Source organism: Poecilia latipinna, unplaced genomic scaffold, assembly GCF_001443285.1.
Source record: "Poecilia latipinna isolate Pla-1442-1.1 unplaced genomic scaffold, P_latipinna-1.0 Scaffold35, whole genome shotgun sequence".
In the NCBI taxonomy this organism is placed as follows: Eukaryota; Metazoa; Chordata; class Actinopteri; order Cyprinodontiformes; family Poeciliidae; genus Poecilia; species Poecilia latipinna.
In genome coordinates this window covers 702,749-721,992 of record NW_015112651.1, presented here as the reverse complement: position 1 = coordinate 721,992, position 19,244 = coordinate 702,749, and the positions used below count along the sequence as shown (strand labels likewise).

General features: G+C 37.2%; 1 protein-coding gene across 1 annotated transcript in view; it reads left to right on the top strand.

Annotated features, from left to right (window-relative positions):
• gabbr2 (gamma-aminobutyric acid (GABA) B receptor, 2) overlaps positions 1-19,244 on the top strand; it is a gene marked incomplete at its 5' end in the record, with an annotated part of 137,410 nt that overhangs the window by 34,625 nt on the left and 83,541 nt on the right. Inside the window, 4 exons of the mRNA XM_015042774.1 lie at positions 1,766-1,936; positions 13,250-13,351; positions 18,214-18,279; positions 18,710-18,898. Of these exons, the coding sequence (XP_014898260.1) occupies positions 1,766-1,936; positions 13,250-13,351; positions 18,214-18,279; positions 18,710-18,898 (528 nt within the window). The remainder of the gene's footprint in view (positions 1-1,765; positions 1,937-13,249; positions 13,352-18,213; positions 18,280-18,709; positions 18,899-19,244) is intronic.

Here is a 19,244-nt window from a genome sequence, read left to right as displayed (position 1 = left end):
GGACCGGTACCGGTCCACGGACCGGGGGTTGGGGACCACTGAATTAGATGATTAATTAATTTACTTTGTTTTATTTTATTTATTTATTTATTTTTTACAGATATTCAGTACCATGATGGCCCACATAATTCAGCTTAGCCGCGACCGAAAATATAATTTTGTAAAAATTGAGACGCACACTTATTTGAATACTGAAATTGTTTTTGCACAGAAAAAAAATTGCCTGTTAGAAATATTGCCTCTGTCTGGTGCCAGAGGTGGGTACTTTGGTCTGAGACCTGAGAAGTGACTTGGACTCGAGGTCTAAAGAGAAGAGAATTGGACTATACATCTTGAGAATTGAATTCATCATTAGGTCTAAAAACTTGGGAATGGGTAATGTAGGCTTAATGACAGCCACTGATCAGACTACCGGCAGAATAGGAAATTGTGGCCATTTTACCCTTTTGCAAAAGGTTTCAGGCTGGGCATCTGCAGTAAAACATCTGCCAAGTACATGTACATGTGGGATGTGATGATTGGGGGAGTCAGATGCTTCAAGGTGCCAAAAAGGACAACAACAAGTGAAACACATGGGCAAACCAAAGATTGAATGGCATGTGAAAATTGTACTGCGTAAAGCCAAATTATATAGTAGGATAAAGAAAAGATGGGGGAAAATATTTCATCTGTGGAATGTGTTTCTCCCATGTGAAACAGACTTTAGCAGTGATGGGAAGAGTTTGACTGCTGTGGATGCAATAAAGATAATTTTTCATGTGATTTTTTGCAAAGGATTGTATAACTTTTGATATGCCTTTTTTAAATAAAATGCGAATAAATATGTATCTTTACTTTTTCAAAACTCAAACTCCATTTTTAGTGTTATCGTATAAGAAATACATTTCGCTTTTCCTATCAGTAACACATTTCTTAGTTGAAAGAAGAAAAAGCCTGCCAGGGGAACGAATGATTTCTAACTTAACTGCAAATTTGGATCTTTCCAGTGAGTGATGATCTGATTGAGAAATAAAACCAGAGTACCTGTGCTGTACATTTTCAGTGTCTTGATAAAAAAAAAAAACAGTTTTGTAGAAATATTTACGGAACAAATGTGAAGCGTTTTGGTTCACATTAACTCTGTTACATCTTTCCATCTTTAGTTCAATAACCCTATAAAAGCCCTGCAAAACGTTTACACAGTAAAACATTTACTTTTTCAGTTTCATGCTCTTTTATTGTAAGACCGGTTTACAGAACTTGTCCTTCAAATATTCTTTGGTTGCAGCTGTTGAAGTTAGAGATATGTGCTGGTAAGGAGGCAATTACCGTTTGGTTTCAGGGTTTCAGGACATGTGTACAGAGTTACATAGATCTCTGAGAAGCAATTCAACGAGCAAAAATATGTTTTACTTACCCACCAAGGGATGATTCAAATCACTAAGCTCCTTTTCTCTTATGAGACTACAACCACAGACTATTTCAAGAAAATGTAAAATGGTGCTTTGTTTTCGCACATGCATTTAAAGCCAATTACTGTGTGCATTTCTGATTGTTGAATCGGTAATATGATGAACGCTTTACTCCAGAGAAATGCATATGATTTTCACCTAACTAGATTGTTTGGCACATGGAAACATTATTTGTAGTTACTACAAAAAAAACAAACAAACCCTACAAAAGAAGTCAGAGCATGAAAGCAAACTCCTACTTATGTTGTGTTTAACTCTCACAGAATGATTCAGTGTCGACTGTACTTTTATTTTGTCATCTTCTGTCATTCCAGCTGTCATTTGCCGCGACCACCCCGGTTCTGGCAGACAAGAAGAAGTACCCCAACTTCTTCCGCACCGTCCCGTCCGATAACGCTGTGAACCCAGCAGTTATCAAATTCCTTAATTACTACAACTGGAGCCGGGTGGGGACCCTCACACAGGATGTCCAGAGGTTCTCAGAGGTCAGCTCTTTGTGTGTGTGTTCTGTATAAAGACCACGTTATAAGGATTAAACCTGAACGAAACTTGAAAACTACATTAACTTTAACGATAGAATGCTGAAGTTTGTGAAATTCCATATTCATAATTGTAATAACTTCTTTACTTATTTTAATTTCTTGGTTAGCGTTTGCTTTTTTTTACTGTATTTGACTCCCATAAAATCAAACACTCTAGGACATCTAAACTTTGAGGTGAATTTTATTTATTTATTTATTTTGCATTTTCAGAGTTTTGATTATATTTCATGCACTTGTGTTGTAAAGACCGTTTTTGAAATTGAAAGATATCTTTGTATATTGTAATAATATTGTTAAAGAAATGTCGAAAAGATTATTTTCAAATGAACAAAATTTTAGTTTATTTCTAAATGAACAAAATCCCTAGAATAAGGCTGAGTAGCTACTCTGCAAGCCCTGTCTCAGTAAAATAAAATCAGATACTGGGTCCAAGATGAGGCCCCAAGTGTCAAATACCTGAAAGGAGAAATCCTGCATTCATTTGAATATGTCTTCTATCAAACCCTAAACGTCTACAAAGGTCCCGAAAGTGCATCTGCACGCCACTGAAGTCATAAATGTTTCTACTTAAAACATTATCTTTTACACCAACCCTTTAGAGTCTAGTTTGCATGATTTTCTATAAAAGCCTCAATATTTTTTATTGCCAAAAGAAACATTTCTGCCAAGTGAAACATTGTTCTTTATTTATATGCGTGTTCCTTCTTCAAGTTAAAATATTTGCTATGAATATATCTGTTGGTTCTTGGACAAACTTGGGACCTAATATTGATAGGGTAAGACTTAATTTACTTAATTTGGGGCTTATTTTCTCCCCATCATATGCACATTTCTCTTACATCTTAGTGGTGTAAGAAGAGAAGCTATTTTAAGGAAATAAAATATCTAAAATGTAATACTATAACAGTCATAATTTGATCTCTGAGACTGGTTTAGTTAGAGATAAAAGTGTTTCTTTTCGTTTGTTTTTTCTTTTAAAAATTAGATCACAGTTTTCTTTTCTGAATTTCTGTTACCCCAGTATCATAGCAATGACCTTATAACATAACTTCATCTCAACATATCTCATTCAAATGCTCTGTCTGCACTAAAGAAGATTCACTCACTTCGACATGAAGGACCTTATTTCTAAATGTTGTGCTATTTCATCAATTAACAACAACTTGGGGCATGCATACCCTGTATATAGAATATTAAACTTTCAGCCTGAGATAGTAATCACCGAAGAAGAATAAAAATGGGGGGGGGGGGGCGGCCAATGACACCTTTTCAAAATCAACTTCATCTGTCTTGACATAGAAGTTCATCAAATACTCTACACCTTCCATCCCAGTATGAGTGCAACATAGAAACAGTAACACAAATACTTTATAAACATATCAGTTGATGATTTATAAAAATGTGTCTATTTTTAATGGACATATCCATGTAAGGTGCATTTTTTTTTTTTTTTTTTTACTTATCAACTTGTACATGGCAATTTTAAAAACAGTGCACCAGCAACTTCAGTGGCGAAAATTCTGAAGGAAAGTTTCCTAGATTTGTGGATAGTGTTGCTTACCCAACATTTTGTATCTCCATAGATCCAACTCGGTGCTCGGTGGATTTTGCTAAAGCCAGAACAGTTTAACTCATCAAGACCTGATGCAACATATGAGTAATTCAGTTTTCATTCCCAGAGAATGCCTTAGGCCTGAATAAGTTAACTCATTAGAGCTCTTCTCATTGTGCCTCTATATAGGAGAGACATTTTCAGGTTTTATTATGGTGAAGCATTATATCATTATATGCCTCAATTTACTGCGCTCTCATTTAGGCTGAATGTTTTGCCTCAAGCTGATTCACCAACTATAGGTGCAGCTGAGAGCACACTAATCATCAATACTTTTTTTTTTTATATATATAATTATCATTAAGATACTGTGAGTATGATTTAAATGGATGACAGTCATTTATATTAAATGTATAGTTATTTTCTCTATAGTATTTTTTGCCCCTGGGACACAAAAAGTCCTAAGGGACTTGCTGTAATCTCTGAAGATTAGATATTTTAAGAGATTTCTCATGAGATTAAACACACCTGAAACAAAAGCTGATCATTAAATCTGGGAAATCTTGACTATTTATAAAAGGAGGATGACAAATAAATATTGACCCCAGAAAATGAATACTGTTTTACAGCAACTCTCATCATTCAAATCACTGGCCATCTGAGCAACTCAAACTGACGCAAAAGTCACCTTTTAATTTGTTCATCACATTTTATTTGTTGTTTACTGATAAGTGATGCTTTTGATGAAATAGCTCAGGTTGAAATAAGTGTCTCCTGGATATTGTGTTGTGTGTAAACCCATAAGACCAAGACCCTTAAGGAGACAATAAAAAGAAAGTGAGGTTAAAAAGCGATGCAAGATGGGGGAAAAAAATGTTGCAATCAGAGTATTATTGTGAAATTTTAAAATTAAAAATTCTGTTGGTTCCATTTGGTCTCGATATCAAGGCAGGTCTCTATCACCACCATCTGGAGAGAGAAGTGGAGGATTCGTTCATAAATGATGAAACTAAAAAGAAAAACACAAACACAAAACCAGAGTTGGACCACAGACATTGTGGAGTAAGGTACATGTAGATAAAGAGTCACTGGTGTAATCATCACGTATAAAATAAAGACATGTAGTGACAACAGAGAACAGTGAAATCCAAAGACAGCAATTAAACAAGAAAACCCTTCCTAAATAAAGCTTCAGAAGGAGTTAATCTTATAAGATCTTCCAACCACAAAGGGCAGTGAGTTTTAAAGATGATATATCTTTTACTATTTGCAGCGCAACAGAATACATGTGTGTAAATGAGAGGGGCATCAGTTTAACAGTTATGTGACACGGAGTAGAAATAAAGAAGAGAACTTCAAGTGCTTAAGGTCAACGGTCCAGCGCAATGGAGAGCGCGGAAGTGAGGTGAAGCAGTGTGTGCGAGCAGGTTGGAATGCATGCAGAAAAATGTCAGATATGATGTGCGATGAAAGGGTTTCAGCAAGAATGAAGGGAAAGGCACTGCAAGCAATGTTATATGGTTCAGAGATGGTGCCAATGAGGAAAAGGCAGGAGGCAGAACTGGAGGTTGCACGGCTTAAGATGTTGGATAGATCAGGTATGGGTATGTCAGAGGGACACCTGATATTAGATGTTTAGTGAATAAAGTCCAAAAGGCCAGAATGAGATTGTTTGGACATTTTAAGAGAAGAGGCGATGATTGATTTGGGAGATGGATGCGGAGTTTGGAGTCATAAAGGTTTGGAGGAGAAGACCAAAAAGGAGATTTTTGGATCTGGTGAAAGAAGACTTTTTATTGAATTTCTTAGCACCCACAGGCAAAGTAGCCTGGCGTTGGTGTACAGAACTTGAAATTGATTTCTAGACATAGAACGATCCTTATATTTGCTCTTCAAAGAACATTACCGCATTACAGGATTCATTTAACCCTCCAGTGTTGCTGCTCTGAGTCACTTGAAACACACTGGATCGATTGCTTCTAAAGTCCTACTTCTGAGAGAACATGAATCAACCCTTTAGATCAAAGCTGATGGTTACATTAAAGAAAATGGTTATTCAAAAATTATGTGGATCACCTCTCAAACAGATGCAGCATCAGGTCGGAGGAAAAAAAATCCTTTGTGTAGCTTCCTGCATTCAGTCAGGCCTGCAGTACATGTGCGTCTATTAAATCAGCAGATAGCAGAATACAGCATAGACTTTTATGCGCTGGCTGAAGTAATCATCACCACTAGTTACTGACTCAGCACTTGTCACATTCATAATCAATTTAGTTCAGTTGAAAAATACTTTATTAAGACCAAAGGGAAATTAAGTGTTGCTGTAACTCATATTATCAAAGTTTCTTCTAAGTGTTGCTGTATGCGGTGCTGTATGCAACTCCGAGTTGGTTATCAAGAAGCCTCTGACTAAGGACGCTCTAAAAATATAGGTTCCTTCCTTGTTTGGTCAACAATACAACGTTAACCGTTCAGCGCATGATGTTGAGGGTCTCCCAACGGCCTTTTCTTGAAAAACATTCAACAATACAACTCCAAAGATGCCTTCCTGCTTGAGGTGTCTCACAAGTTGGTGGCTTATGATGATACACAGTTTGCCAAGGTAATATTTGAAAATTTGTAGTGATGCTTTATGAAAACTCTGACTTCTTCCCTTGGCAGTTGTGAGGTGTAACTGCGACAGGTTAAAGAAACTGACTTCTAGCGAGTCTAGAGTGTGGATCAAATCACCTGTTTTTTTGTGCTATTCCCCTTCCCCCCCCCAAAAAAAAAACAATGTATGCAGGTCCTTCTCAGTCCAGATTGTGGACTGATGCTGTAATGATGTTAACATACAAGGGAAAGGGGATTTGGGCTGTGGGTTCCAGTTTTGAGGTTTCAGGAATGTATTCCCATTTCACTGGCTGTGGTCATAATGTAAAGCATTATTTATACATTTGATTTTAATTCTTGCAGTATCATAAACCATATCAGATATGAAAATCTTAATAATAATTAAAAAAAGTAAATGCAATAAACATTAGGATAATTTGTTTTACTTCTAAGAGAGTAGGATGTGGGGAGGGGGAGTATGTATGCGAAGTCTCATTGTAAATCTTGGAGAGACAAAATCCCTTTATCTCTCTCTTCCTGAAGACACCGAGGGGCTTAGGACAGGCTGAAAACAGACAGCCAGATTCAATCAGCCCACCACAAGATTGGCTTCTAATCCTGATTTACAAATATTCAAGAATCTCTTCCACACTTCATGATTCTTGCAATCTTCTGTCAAGTTCAAAGCTTGCTGTTTTGCAGTTACTTTTGGAAATTATTCAGTGTTACACTTTGCTGATGAAAAATTAAGGTTTTGCATTAGTCTAGTCATAAATAAGGAGGGGGGGGGACTAAAAATGAGGAGACTTGCTTTTGCATAATCTTTCCTTAATATTTTGTTCAAATGATTTAATTTGTATTAATCACATTGTACAGTAAACGCTAATGTGGATATTGTTTACAGCTGTAGTTATAGCAATCTAATTTTGAGTGTAAAATGTATCCCTTTTTCTTCAGTTCAGACACACAGAATGACAACAGTACAAACAAAGGCAAAATACTAAATTACCACCGATGGAGAATATTCCCTCAGCTATTATATTCTGTGGAAAAATAACAAATTGGCACAGAAGTATGTAATTTAACATTTAAACTGCCTAGATTTGTAAAGCCTGCCCAGAAAAATAAAATATTGATATCGTCAGTTTCTTGACCATGTTTTAGAATTATGCCTTTCCCAAATAAAAGTTTTAATGTTTTCATGTCACTGAATTCATTTTAAATAGATGGAATAACAAAACATGTAGATATTTTAGTACAAGTCAGTACCAGTCTTGGTAATACTGCTATTTTTTTTCCCTTAATTTACACTTATAATCCTAATCCTAAGTATTGACAGCTGATATCTAAAACCAGGTGATCTGTCAACCAGATCATTAAGATTTTAAGTTATTTTAAATTGCCTTGAACAATTTGTATACTATTATATTTTTTATCAATGGATGTGACTTGCATGTTGGCCCATTTCCAGTGAAGCCCTTTTTTTCTTTATTTGGTGTTTCTGAGCCTCTGAAGTCTTTTTTGTAAAGTCTTCCTACTAAATATAGCAACCTAACGCAGGGACTCAGTGAATGGAAAACAACCAATTTTAAATTGGATCTTTAGGAATTTGTTCTTGGTTTAATTAATAAAAACACCAAAGCTAACAGTCTGATTGGCTTAAAACGGTATTTTGTCATCAATATAGTGGCTTTTTTCAACGAGCTACGCTGTCTTGCACTTTGTCTAACAAGACATTTTTAACTTATATTGGATATGGTACTGCAGATGCTGGATACACTCATTTTTTAATTAGAAATAGGCAATTTCTGTAATGTGAGAAAACATATGAGAGGGGATTTGCTGTTTGAACTATTTATTCACTGTTGATTCAGGAAGAGTATCCATATAAAGGCTCAAAGTATGACTCATTGTTATTACGTACTGCTAAGGGATATGGTTGCACTAATAAATGTATCGTTTGTACTGAAATACAGTAGCCTGTTTGATCATGGAGTTAGTTTAACCCATGATGACACAGGCATCCTCATGAACCCTTCATCTCAGGACATTTTGAGGACGATATTCACTGAAAAAATAAAATATTTAGGGCCCTTGTAAACTATTATTTTAGTAACCAAATAATCTATCATTTATTCAGACGATTAATTGAGTAATCCAATAAAAAATGGACAATTCTGCTAAAAAACAAAACAAAAAAAACAACCTTTTTTAAAAAGTGCAAAGAACTGGTTTTGAACAGTGGTACCTCAGCAGGTATTTCTCTGACTGTATTCAGTATTGGACTCTAAATGAGTAAAAAAGTAGAAAAATTGTGAACAACATTCATAATCTTGAAAAAACTCGTGACTGAGACTTGCATGATCGTTTATAAAAAGGCCATGCTCACTGGAGGCACATTTCAAAGAAATCAAGAGCGGCTCAAGACTTTTGCACAGCGTTCCTCTGTCTCTTTCATTCGGTTGTCCCCCTCCCAAGGTTAACGTTATATAATGCTTGTTAAGGATTCAGTCTGCTGCTTGCCCGTCCCGCACAAACACCTACAGTCTGGTGTCCCCTGGGAATGTAACCTGTAAGCTAAAGTCATCACGTCACTTCTATTTTTAGGCCACGCTGAAACACACACTTTGTACACACATCGTGTTTATAGACGGACACTAATGTTCCCTTAATGGGGCATTTGTGGTTTGCTGCAGCTGGAGATGAGTATGAGTAAGGGCTAGGTATTTGAAGGTATTAAAATGCCTATTCACACAACGCGCATTCTCTAAAAGACACACACAGCAATCAACATTACTGAAGTCGCCAGACAAACAGGGCTTGCCCAGGAACACAGCAGCAGTCATCAGTCAGTCAGTCAGATGACAGACCTGACTGAGAGTAGGATTAGGACTCTATCCTCTGCCCGACTCCCTCTGCGCTCGAGTGTTTAATTATACTGTGATCGCTGATAAATGTAGCAGAAATTACTGTCTCAGCGCCCACTTTATTGCAGTTCCTGTCTTTCTTTTCTCTGCCTTTCGTAGGCATCTTGCTCAAAAGTTGACTAAATTGTCATTCCCTTATAAATAACCTCGCGTCGCTCCGTGAGCCTCTCTCTACAATTAGTCATTCATGACATCAGTAAACGAAGGGTACGGTCATAAGAGCAGGCAATTTGAGCAACAATGTGTCACGCTAGTTTATATAAGCTCCGGACTGGCTGTACAGTCTGCTGAATGAGCACAGCAATTTACACGTATGCAGTATAATGCAGCAAGGACGCAACACTATGGCTTTTTTTATTATTATTATTATTATTATTATTACATAGAACATTTATAGTATTGTAAACAAATTCTAAAACTAATGATTTAGTCAGTGAAAACATATTTACATGGCATAAGTTTGTTTAATTGAAACCCAATGTTTACATACACAGTCTAGAAAGAATTATAGTCCTCATTTTTCACTCCAACTACACAGTTTGACCTTATAAGTGTTGTTTCAATGTGTGTGTGTGTGTGTGTTTTTTTAAGTTATTGTACAATATTGCAATACATGCTACAGCGGGAGTTTGGTTCAGGCAAACTTGTGGAAATTAATGTGCTTGCACGTTGCACACTTCATGCTGCTGGTTTTTCTGCCATACATAACTAGGTTTTTGACATGGGGAAATACTCTGTAGGCTAAAACCACTGATCATTTTCCCCACCTTATGGAGACTGGTGCTTCGTTTTTGTCATGGCACCTATGATGTGTCCAGCAACCGTTTTCTGTGGCAAATTTTTATTTGCTTTTCTACATGCAGGCCTGCTCAGAAGGGAAGTGGGATAATTCCTGTTCGGTATTTGATGCGGCGAATTCCCAGACTGCCCCAGGCAATGTTGGATGTTTGTTATTACGCAGGAAACTGCCCATTTGTTCTGATAACCAGCTTTTAAGCCATCTGTCCCCTCTGACTCTCAGTTTATGTAAAGCACGGCATCCAGGAAAACACAGATGTGGTGGTTGTTGTCCGAATTAGCAGCAGAAGCAAAACAAGACAATCCAAAAGAAATTATTTCTGGAAATTCACGTCTCGTAGTGTTTTGTTTCCTTTTCCTCTGCTATTCTGCATGTCTGACCGAGTGCGGTTGTTTTTGAATATTCCGACCATCTGTGTGTTGCTCCAGTGCACCTTAATAAACACTTGGCTGACCCGCTGCCATTCCTCTCTTTTCCAAACATGTTTTCCTTTTAGCTGAACTTCAGCCAGGCGCATCAGATCAACACTTGTAATAACACAACAGGATGTCGTAGCTTGTCTATATCGCCAAACAAACTGTTTCTCAAGAGCAAAACCAGGTTATATTGATCCACTCTGGCCTTCCTGTTGTTTCAGCTCGGCGCGCTACAGCGGAGGTAATATCTGTACAAGAGTGAGTGATGTTCAGGGTGATTTGGGTATCTCTCCAGGGCACCAGAACAGGACGCGATTTTGATACGGTCATCAAGATCCACGAGGGAAATAAAGTGGAGATTCTGTAGACTTATGGGTACTAATGGAGGAGCAAACCTATTTAGATTGACAATATTGAAACACTTACCAGTAGTGACGGTAATTGTAATGATAGCATTGCGTTAGCCTTTTATACTTTTACATCCTAATGTCATTTCTCTTTAAAAGAATGTCGGTGTTGAGTATAAAGAAAAGACGCTACTTCTTTTCCTCGGAAATTACAGATAAAATCTTATCAGAAAATGTTCTATTGGTATCTAAAGATAAGTTATTAATCCTCATTCTAAAAAAAAATATTGTTGTGTTCTGTGTTTTCTGTGTAGTTATTTTTGAGGTTTTCTGTGTTTAGTCCTGTCCCTGTCCTGTCTTCCCTGTTGATTGCTTCCCAGGTGTGTCTCATTTCCTGATTACCCTCCTTGTGTATTTAAGTCCACCTGTTGTCTTTGTCTCTTGTCGGATCCTCGTCAAGCGATAGTCTCCCTAGTGTCACGTTGCCTGTCGGTCCCCCCCCCCCGAGTTGCTTGCATCTGGACTTTTTCAACATTAAACTTTCATCTTCGTCTTCTTCAACCTGGGTCTCAGTGTTCTTTCTCACAACAAACAACCACAAATCATGACAAAGATGTTCATTTGGTCCTATCTTTCCTTAAGACCTTCAGAAACCTTATTTTTGTTTTGTTTACCTTACGTTTTATTCTATGTGTTGAAACCTGGTAGAGAAACACCCCAAAAGAAGGGAGAAAAAATAGAAAGAGGAAACATGTGTTCTGTACATTGTAAAATAATTTGTAACAAGTGGTTTAAAAACAAAAGAAAATGTGAATTGGTAAGGGGGGGTACAAGTACTTCTGCACTTCACTTCAGTGTGTGCATATAGTTTTTTGTTTTTTTTTCTTGTTCTTAAAAGCATATCCAAAGCAATTTAGGACAGCTAAATACGTGAGTGAAGTACAGAGCACAGACAGATATAGAGCAATCATACAGAACCTTCATCCGTTAGCTGTGCTGCAGTGTCACTGCCAACTGTGCTTGGCATGCACATTTGAGAACAAATACCTTCTGATGTTTCAGCCTGTCCCGAGTGCCAAGCTCCTGGGTGGGAGCAGACTGATTATAGCTGCAGGGCATGGCCTAAGGAAATCAGAGAAATCTGATTCAAGACACAGTGAACGAAGTCAGTGAGGCTGCCGAACAAAACAGAGGCCTTCAAATGCAATTTGCATTCCTGTGATAAAACTGAGGCAACAACAAAAGGATAAAAGCTGAGAAAACAATGAAGAGTGTCTGGGAAAATGATGCCATTTCATCAAGTGATGGATGCATCATCCTTCAGCTGATTGTTTCCTGCATGCCAGAGTTTTACCTAATGGCTTTTTAGGGTCTGAAAAAATAAATTCTCACTGGTTATGAAATTTAAAGACATGGAGGATGTCTGCAAACTCTTTCACTGCTGTATTTCCGTGGAGTAGTGGTCACGATTGGCTATTAGCGTGCAATAACATCACTGCTATTAGTTAATATCTCAAAATATTTCCCGTGCACAAGTCATAAAATAATAGTACAGTACTGTTTAGGTTCTAGCACAGCCGGTCTGCCATCCCAGTGGGACGCCTGCTTTATTCTCTTCCTTTTATCACATTGCTCTCCATTCAACTGAGTCAATTCATCGATACAGACACGCAGGGGCAGCAGATACGTCAACCAGCCAGGAGAAGCAAGTCTCAGTCTGTAAGACATCAAATGTGCATTCTTTTTGAAAATGTACACAGTTCATAATCATATTTCTTCTTTGGGACGGAATACTGTGTTATGTGTGTTAATGTGATAAAATGCAACAAATGTGCAAGGTGTATGCAACTCTGACCTGAGCAGTAGGGTGCTTTATCCAGGCTAGCTGATAACTCCTAAAACTCCTTAAAGTTTTAACTGAACTGCAACTGGAGAGCACAAAAAATGTCTACAAAATCTTCCCCAGCTTCTATTAGCCAGTTTGTAAGAAATCTCAAGAATGATTGAGTGAAACATTGGGTAGAGACACAGCAAGTAAATCAGTGAAGCGTTTCCTAGAAAGAGCTCTGCATGCTAATGTTACATGATGTGTTTTTTTTTAAGTTATTTCTGCAAACTTTGATAATAAGTGATATGTCTAAATTTATATTGTATTGACATTTACACAAAAGCACTCCCAGGGAGTGTTAGTTAATGATGTCGCTATCAAAGCAATACTTTCCACCGAGTTACTTTTTTTTTTATGTTTATTGAAATATTCAACTTCCAGCTGAAAGAACGTCAAGTTACTGAATAAAAATTCCACTGCTGGGTTCTTCTGTGAACTAAATCTAATGTGGAAATTCAAATTTAACACTCCACATATTTTGAATTTTGTTGAAGTGAACCACAATATTCCCCAGATCAAGTGCAGCCTATCATACCATATTCATCTTTTATGATTCCAGCTTGGAGTAGCCATGTCTCTCAGGGAATCTCTGTCTGTCTCTGTTCATGTCACTCCTGGCAGCTTCCTCCAGGACATGCAAGGGGCCAGGACGAATAACCTAGAAAGACTTCAGCAGTGACTGTGTGCAGCGATCTTCGATGGTGAATGATCTCTTCTTCCTTTATGTTCCCACAGGTGAGGAATGATCTGACCTATGAACTGGAGAAAGCAAACATTCACATTGCAGATACAGAAAGTTTTTCCAATGATCCCTGTGTCAATGTCAAAAAGCTGAAGGTAAGCAAGACCTTTTGTGTTAAAGACACACTAAAGATAAAGACCTAAGTTAGTAAATGTTTTTATGTTGTAAAACGTGTCATATTATATTGAGTTAATAAGCATGCTCATGTCCACTTTCACATTCAAACTTGCAATATCATTAGATATTTTAGTACATTTTGATTAAAACGATTTCACTTTCACAATTCTGACACAATTAATATGCAGTATTGAACCCTGAACTGGTTAATTAGCGATTGTTTTAGCCAAACAGAAATAAAATGGATAACCCTCACATTCCCTTGTTTTGTTTCATGTATGTAAGAAAGTAAATTCAACTGCAGATGGCATTTAATGTAATATAACAACAGTTTGGATTTATGTGTGTATATATATATATATATATATATATATATATATATATATATATATATATATATATATATATATATATATATATAGTCACAATTACATAAGAATAACCTATTATTTTGAAAATTGTGTTTAATTTTGGCAATAGTCATAGTTAATTTTGTATAAATCAATCTAAATTTTGTCCAAGATCAGCTAACTTTAGCATGAGAGCAATGGGTTTGTGGGGATGAAAGATTCAAAAAGTAATGGTTGATTCAGGCTGCATGACTCTATAATAAAAAGAAGGCTTGGATGCAAATCAGCCTCTTACACTCCATGCTTTTTGTAAGAGTAAAATATCGAGTATTCACTGTTGCTTTCGTGATGCTGCAGATGTAAATTTGAAGCACATAGTTTTTTCTTGTCATGTCAAAAAATTTAACGCGGTGAGAAAACTAGAAGCTAAATGAGAAAAGTAATTAGTAGGAAACATATTTTCTCTTTTCATGCTGTACCTTGGTAGATAACATGTTACACAAGTTAAAAGACATGTGAAGACATCATTCTTTCTTCTCTCTCCATGAGGCAGAGAAGAAAGAATGATGAGCTGTCCTAAAATAAAAATGTAATCTGCATGTTAAGGTGTGACATTCTAAGCTGACATCAACGGATTTGAGCTAACTGGAGATATGCAAATCATGGTATTGCCTCAGACTCTTTGCAGAACATTTGTAAGGAGTGGGCGTGATCCTCTGACACTTTAAAAAGTCGGATTCCCACTCAGCATGTAACAGTGTTTAACTGTCTCCATCACAGCAACATAATATGATAAGGATTTTTTTTCTTTGTTTCGTGTGTTAGGATGGATAGGAGGCTCTCAGCATCACAGAGAGATCCACAAATAGAGCACTCTCACTCCGTAATGTTTCAGCTTAAATATTCAAAATGCATACAGGGAAAACTCTGGCAGGAAATTGCAGCTTTCCACCTTGCTTATTTTTGCTCAGTTTGTGTGGTTTTTTTTTTTAAAAAAAAAATGTTCTCTTGTTTCTTGTCTTACATTTTGAGGAAGGATTAAAACACAAAACGCCGGTAGAACAAAAAAAAAAGGCCTTCATTTGAGACCGGAAGCATCTATTTTTAATTTTAGTTTGTTATTCATAAATTTGACTGTGAAATATCTGTGCTGAGTTGGAATATATTGGGATATGGAAAGGAATATGTGTGAGTGCAGGGTTGCTTGTCTCCTGGATCTTTGTTAGCATGGCTAATTCATATTGGCCTCTATCGCTCTAGGAAAGATTTGCCTAATTCGGCTTCTGTGCTACATTGTATTTGCGACTGGCCCATTTTTTATCGGTTTTGTGATCTGTTCCGTCCCCTTCATTTCTCTCCAATGGGAGCAATGATTGTCATCTTGGGTCACTGTTTTGTTTAGTTTTTTTTTCTTTTTTTTTTTTTTTTCTAAATTATAGTCTGGTTGCAAAAAAGCACAATGTGGAAGCAAACCATGGCAAACAAAAAGTAAATAAATAAATAAAATAATGTCCACTTTTGTTCCGGACCACACAGGCAGATCAAAGTACTTTCCTTTTGTAAATAGATCTACAAGATCTACATTTCTTAATTTCACAAGTAAATTTTCATCACACAATTTCATAGAAAGACATCAATCATTGCCTTAGTGTATGTGTAAGTGCATAGATTGTGTAAAGGGAACCATTCAGTTTATGGGCCTCATTGTGTTGTAGTCAACACAGTACAGTCCGATATTTGTTGGAGGTCCGGTGGATGTATAGCTGCCTAGAATTAGCTCAGGATGAATACCTTACACTCTTGCACAATCATTATAGGTTTAACGATTTTATAAAGTATTTTATTGATGCCAATAAAAATTCTAAGGCACTTCTGCTACTTCAAATCCCCAAATAGCACAAAGCCAGAGCAAGAGTCTCACTCTGAGAGCACTGAACAGCTTGAAGGACCAATCGACTCTGTGTTCTAGTTTCATACGCCTCTACAGGTTTGAGCTGATGTTAATATTTCAGCTGAGATTTGCCTGTAGGAGCAACTGCTCACATAGTTTGTCATAATTGTATATTACCCTTTAACAGTTAACGTACGTGTAAGTTCATCCTCGGAGAGTAAGTGTTTGACAGTTTCTGCTCATCATGTCATAGTTATCATGGTGATGGGGTTCATGTTGTTTTGTAGAAACAACAAAGCCTAAATGGACTTTTCCCCAAGCCCACAAGAAACCATCAATATCACATTTATGCGTTTGGGCTTAATAAGCCGTAAATATACTTGATTGTGTACAAGAGGTAAAATATCGCTCAACTCACTGCAATATATTAATCACAATTATAAAGATACAAATAACCCCGTTAAGGATGAAGCAGCCAAAGTTGCCCTTAACTCCACCCTCTCTGAGAACAGTAATTGTTACAGTTACATAAAAGCTTGAGCAATGGGGCTAATTTGGGCCTCTTCAGTGCCTGAGTCTCTCTATGTTATGCTCGAGCACAACACACTCACTCTTGCCCTTGCCTACAACTGTACAGCCTTTTCTATGCGTTACCAGACATGCTTGGGTTTTCACTCAGACTGTGGCTCCTGGCTGTCATTGGAGTCATTTGGGTTAAGTGCCTTTCCTTGAGGGAAGAGCAGCACTGTTGAGTTGCCACTGGGATATGTCTTCACCACACATTTACAAACATGTGCAAAGTAGCACAAAAGCACAACTTGGTGATTTACAAAGTTGTTGCCTGGTCTTCAATTGTACAAATACGTAAAGTGTTGTGAAAGATTGGAGCCTGGGAGACTTGTTTTGGCTCCAATGAGTAACCACTAGAGATGTGTTGGAATTAAGATGACAGTGATTTGTTGCTCCCATCAGGATGCTCAAGCCTACGGGATAACTTAATGAACTGTATTTGTAATTGCTTCCCTTTATCCAGACTAACAGGAGGATGTCATAGGTTCACTGAGTTTGCAGCCTTCATGTCCCCTTTTTTTTCCTTTTAAAGCTACATCTGCATCATTTTTCAAACTTCCATTTTTGTATTTGATGAAGTCAAAGAGATTAACATTTTTTTTAATATTTTTTCTTCTTCTTCTTTTATTGGAATAGGTAACTTACAATATCTTCAAATAGGTCAAACAGTATTGTAGGAATGTCATTCATTTGAAATATTTTCTAATATAAAAGATTAATTTCAGCATTCGGAGTTCAGTCACTTAATGAAACCCTACGTTTTGTCACCATCTGCAGGGTTAGGATTGAATACGACTCTGTAATGGACCTCTGTGGCACATCTCATCCATCCTTATAGAGATTTACATTCATCAAATCTACGTTGGCATCATTTAATTCAGTGTTGTGCAGTTCTGAATATACGCTGGCATTTTGATTGCATCTGATCAAGATTTTGTGAGCCGTATTTATGTGCCATACATGAGCATGTGATCACTGAAATCTTTTTTTTTTTTTACCATCCTGGAACAAGCTGAATTTCCACCTGGGAATCTAAATAATTTACAGAATCATTCACAAAACCACGTTGTGCTCTGAATCCCTGAGCAGCTTTTTGTTCTGAAGCCTGACTTGAGCAATTCAATGCACAGCGACCATCTCTTTTATCAATCAAGTGTGCAAGTTGATATGGATTTATTTTCTCGGCTAATAAACTCATTCAGATCAATCACGCTTTAAATCCCCTGACGAGGTTGACGTAGTGACGGCGGGAAGCACATGAGATGTTCTGTTTGGAACATTTTAATGCAGCGTTTCTCAATTTTGGCCCTTAGGGACCACTGCCCTGCATGTTTTAGACGTGTCCCCGTTCCAGAACACCTGCGTCACATGATGATCTCCTCTGCGTGCCTTTAAGTGCTGCAGAAGCTCCTTAACCACCCACTTATCCAAGACAGGTGTGTGGTCAAAAAGAAACGCCTAAAACATCACAGGTGTTGAACCCTGAGAATTGAAGTTGAGAAAAGCTGCTTTAATAATCGGACATTGATTTCATAAAATAAATACTGATCTGAAAATGGAGCCGTGTCCACTTGCCTTTTCAGCAATTGTACCCATATGTTGTGCCCATGTATTTAATCATGGAATATCATGTTATTTTTCTGCGTATTTTCTATGAGTTATGAAGATAAATGGTAATAAAATTTCAGTATCCAATGTGCCAAACATTTGGTTATGGTTCACACAGCTTGTCTCGCTTATTTTCAAACGGAGTAGCTTGCTAATGTGCTAGGCTCACTTCAACAAACTTACCTACTGTTTTTGATATAATTCTCTGGTTATCCAGTTAATAACATATTTTACTGCTTTTCCCTTTATTCCCATGTGTTCTTCTTTTTGATCAATGCTGTGTCTATACTTATCTCAGCAAAGGACTTTCAAGTGACAGAAGAATGATGAGGGGTGCTGAACTCATATTCCATGACTGAAACCAATTTGTGTAGCTAAAATAATAATTGTGTTTTTCAAAATATGTTTTTTTTTCCTTCAGGACAATGATGTGAGAATCATCATTGGGCAGTTTGATGAGCATTTGGCCTCTAAAGTCTTCTGCTGTGTAAGTCATCTATGCACACCTAGCTACCCAACATATGTATTAAATACATAAAATATATGAGTGGTTTTTGTATGAGGGTAGCATTTTTCATCAAAATATCCTACTTATATAGGATACAAGTAGGATATTCGGGTAAAATATGGGGGTGGAGGGTACAGTTTAATTTATGGAAAGGCTGCAAACATACAAAATAATTTAACATGGCATTGGTCCGAATGAGGAATTTTGAGTCTTTAACCATCTCCTGGCAGTGACCTTCAGAAATTACTTATGAGTTAAATGCTGTTTACCTCTGGCAGATTTTCTCTTTTCCAGCTTATACTTAAAAAGTTCTGTTGAATTAATCACTATTAACAGAAAACATGAAGGCAGCTTGCTAAACATAAATTTAACGTCGGGTTTTTGTTTTCATTTTTGTTCGTTTTTCCAGGCATATAACTTGAACATGTACGGCAGCAAATACCAGTGGATCATCCCAGGCTGGTATCAACGAAACTGGTGGGAGCAGGCGAACAACACCAACTGCACTTCCAGGAAGCTCCTAACAGCCATGGAGGGATACATCAGCGTGGACTTTGAACCGCTCAGTTCTCGGCCAGTGAAGGGCATCTCCGGCAGGGTGAGTTACACCAGCTGATGCAATCTAAATGCTTTCGTTGAAATTCAGAGTCGGTGAAGACGGCGGTAAATGCCTGAAACAAGGGAACGGTTATTTTGGGAATCTGGAAGAAAATTATAGGCTAAAAATAGGTTGGTAATTAAAGTGTTAGCACTCCTAAGCAAAGAAAACCCCTGTCCAACTCCTGACATACGGATGTTTTATTCTCTGTTTACTTGATCTAAAAAAAAAAAAAAAAAAAACGTTTCCTAAATCAATTTTTCCATCTGTTGTCTAAGACAAGGTTTCAAGGGTGATGTCTTTACCAAAGATTCCCAGACCTCCTCCTTCCCTCAGCTTCTTACTC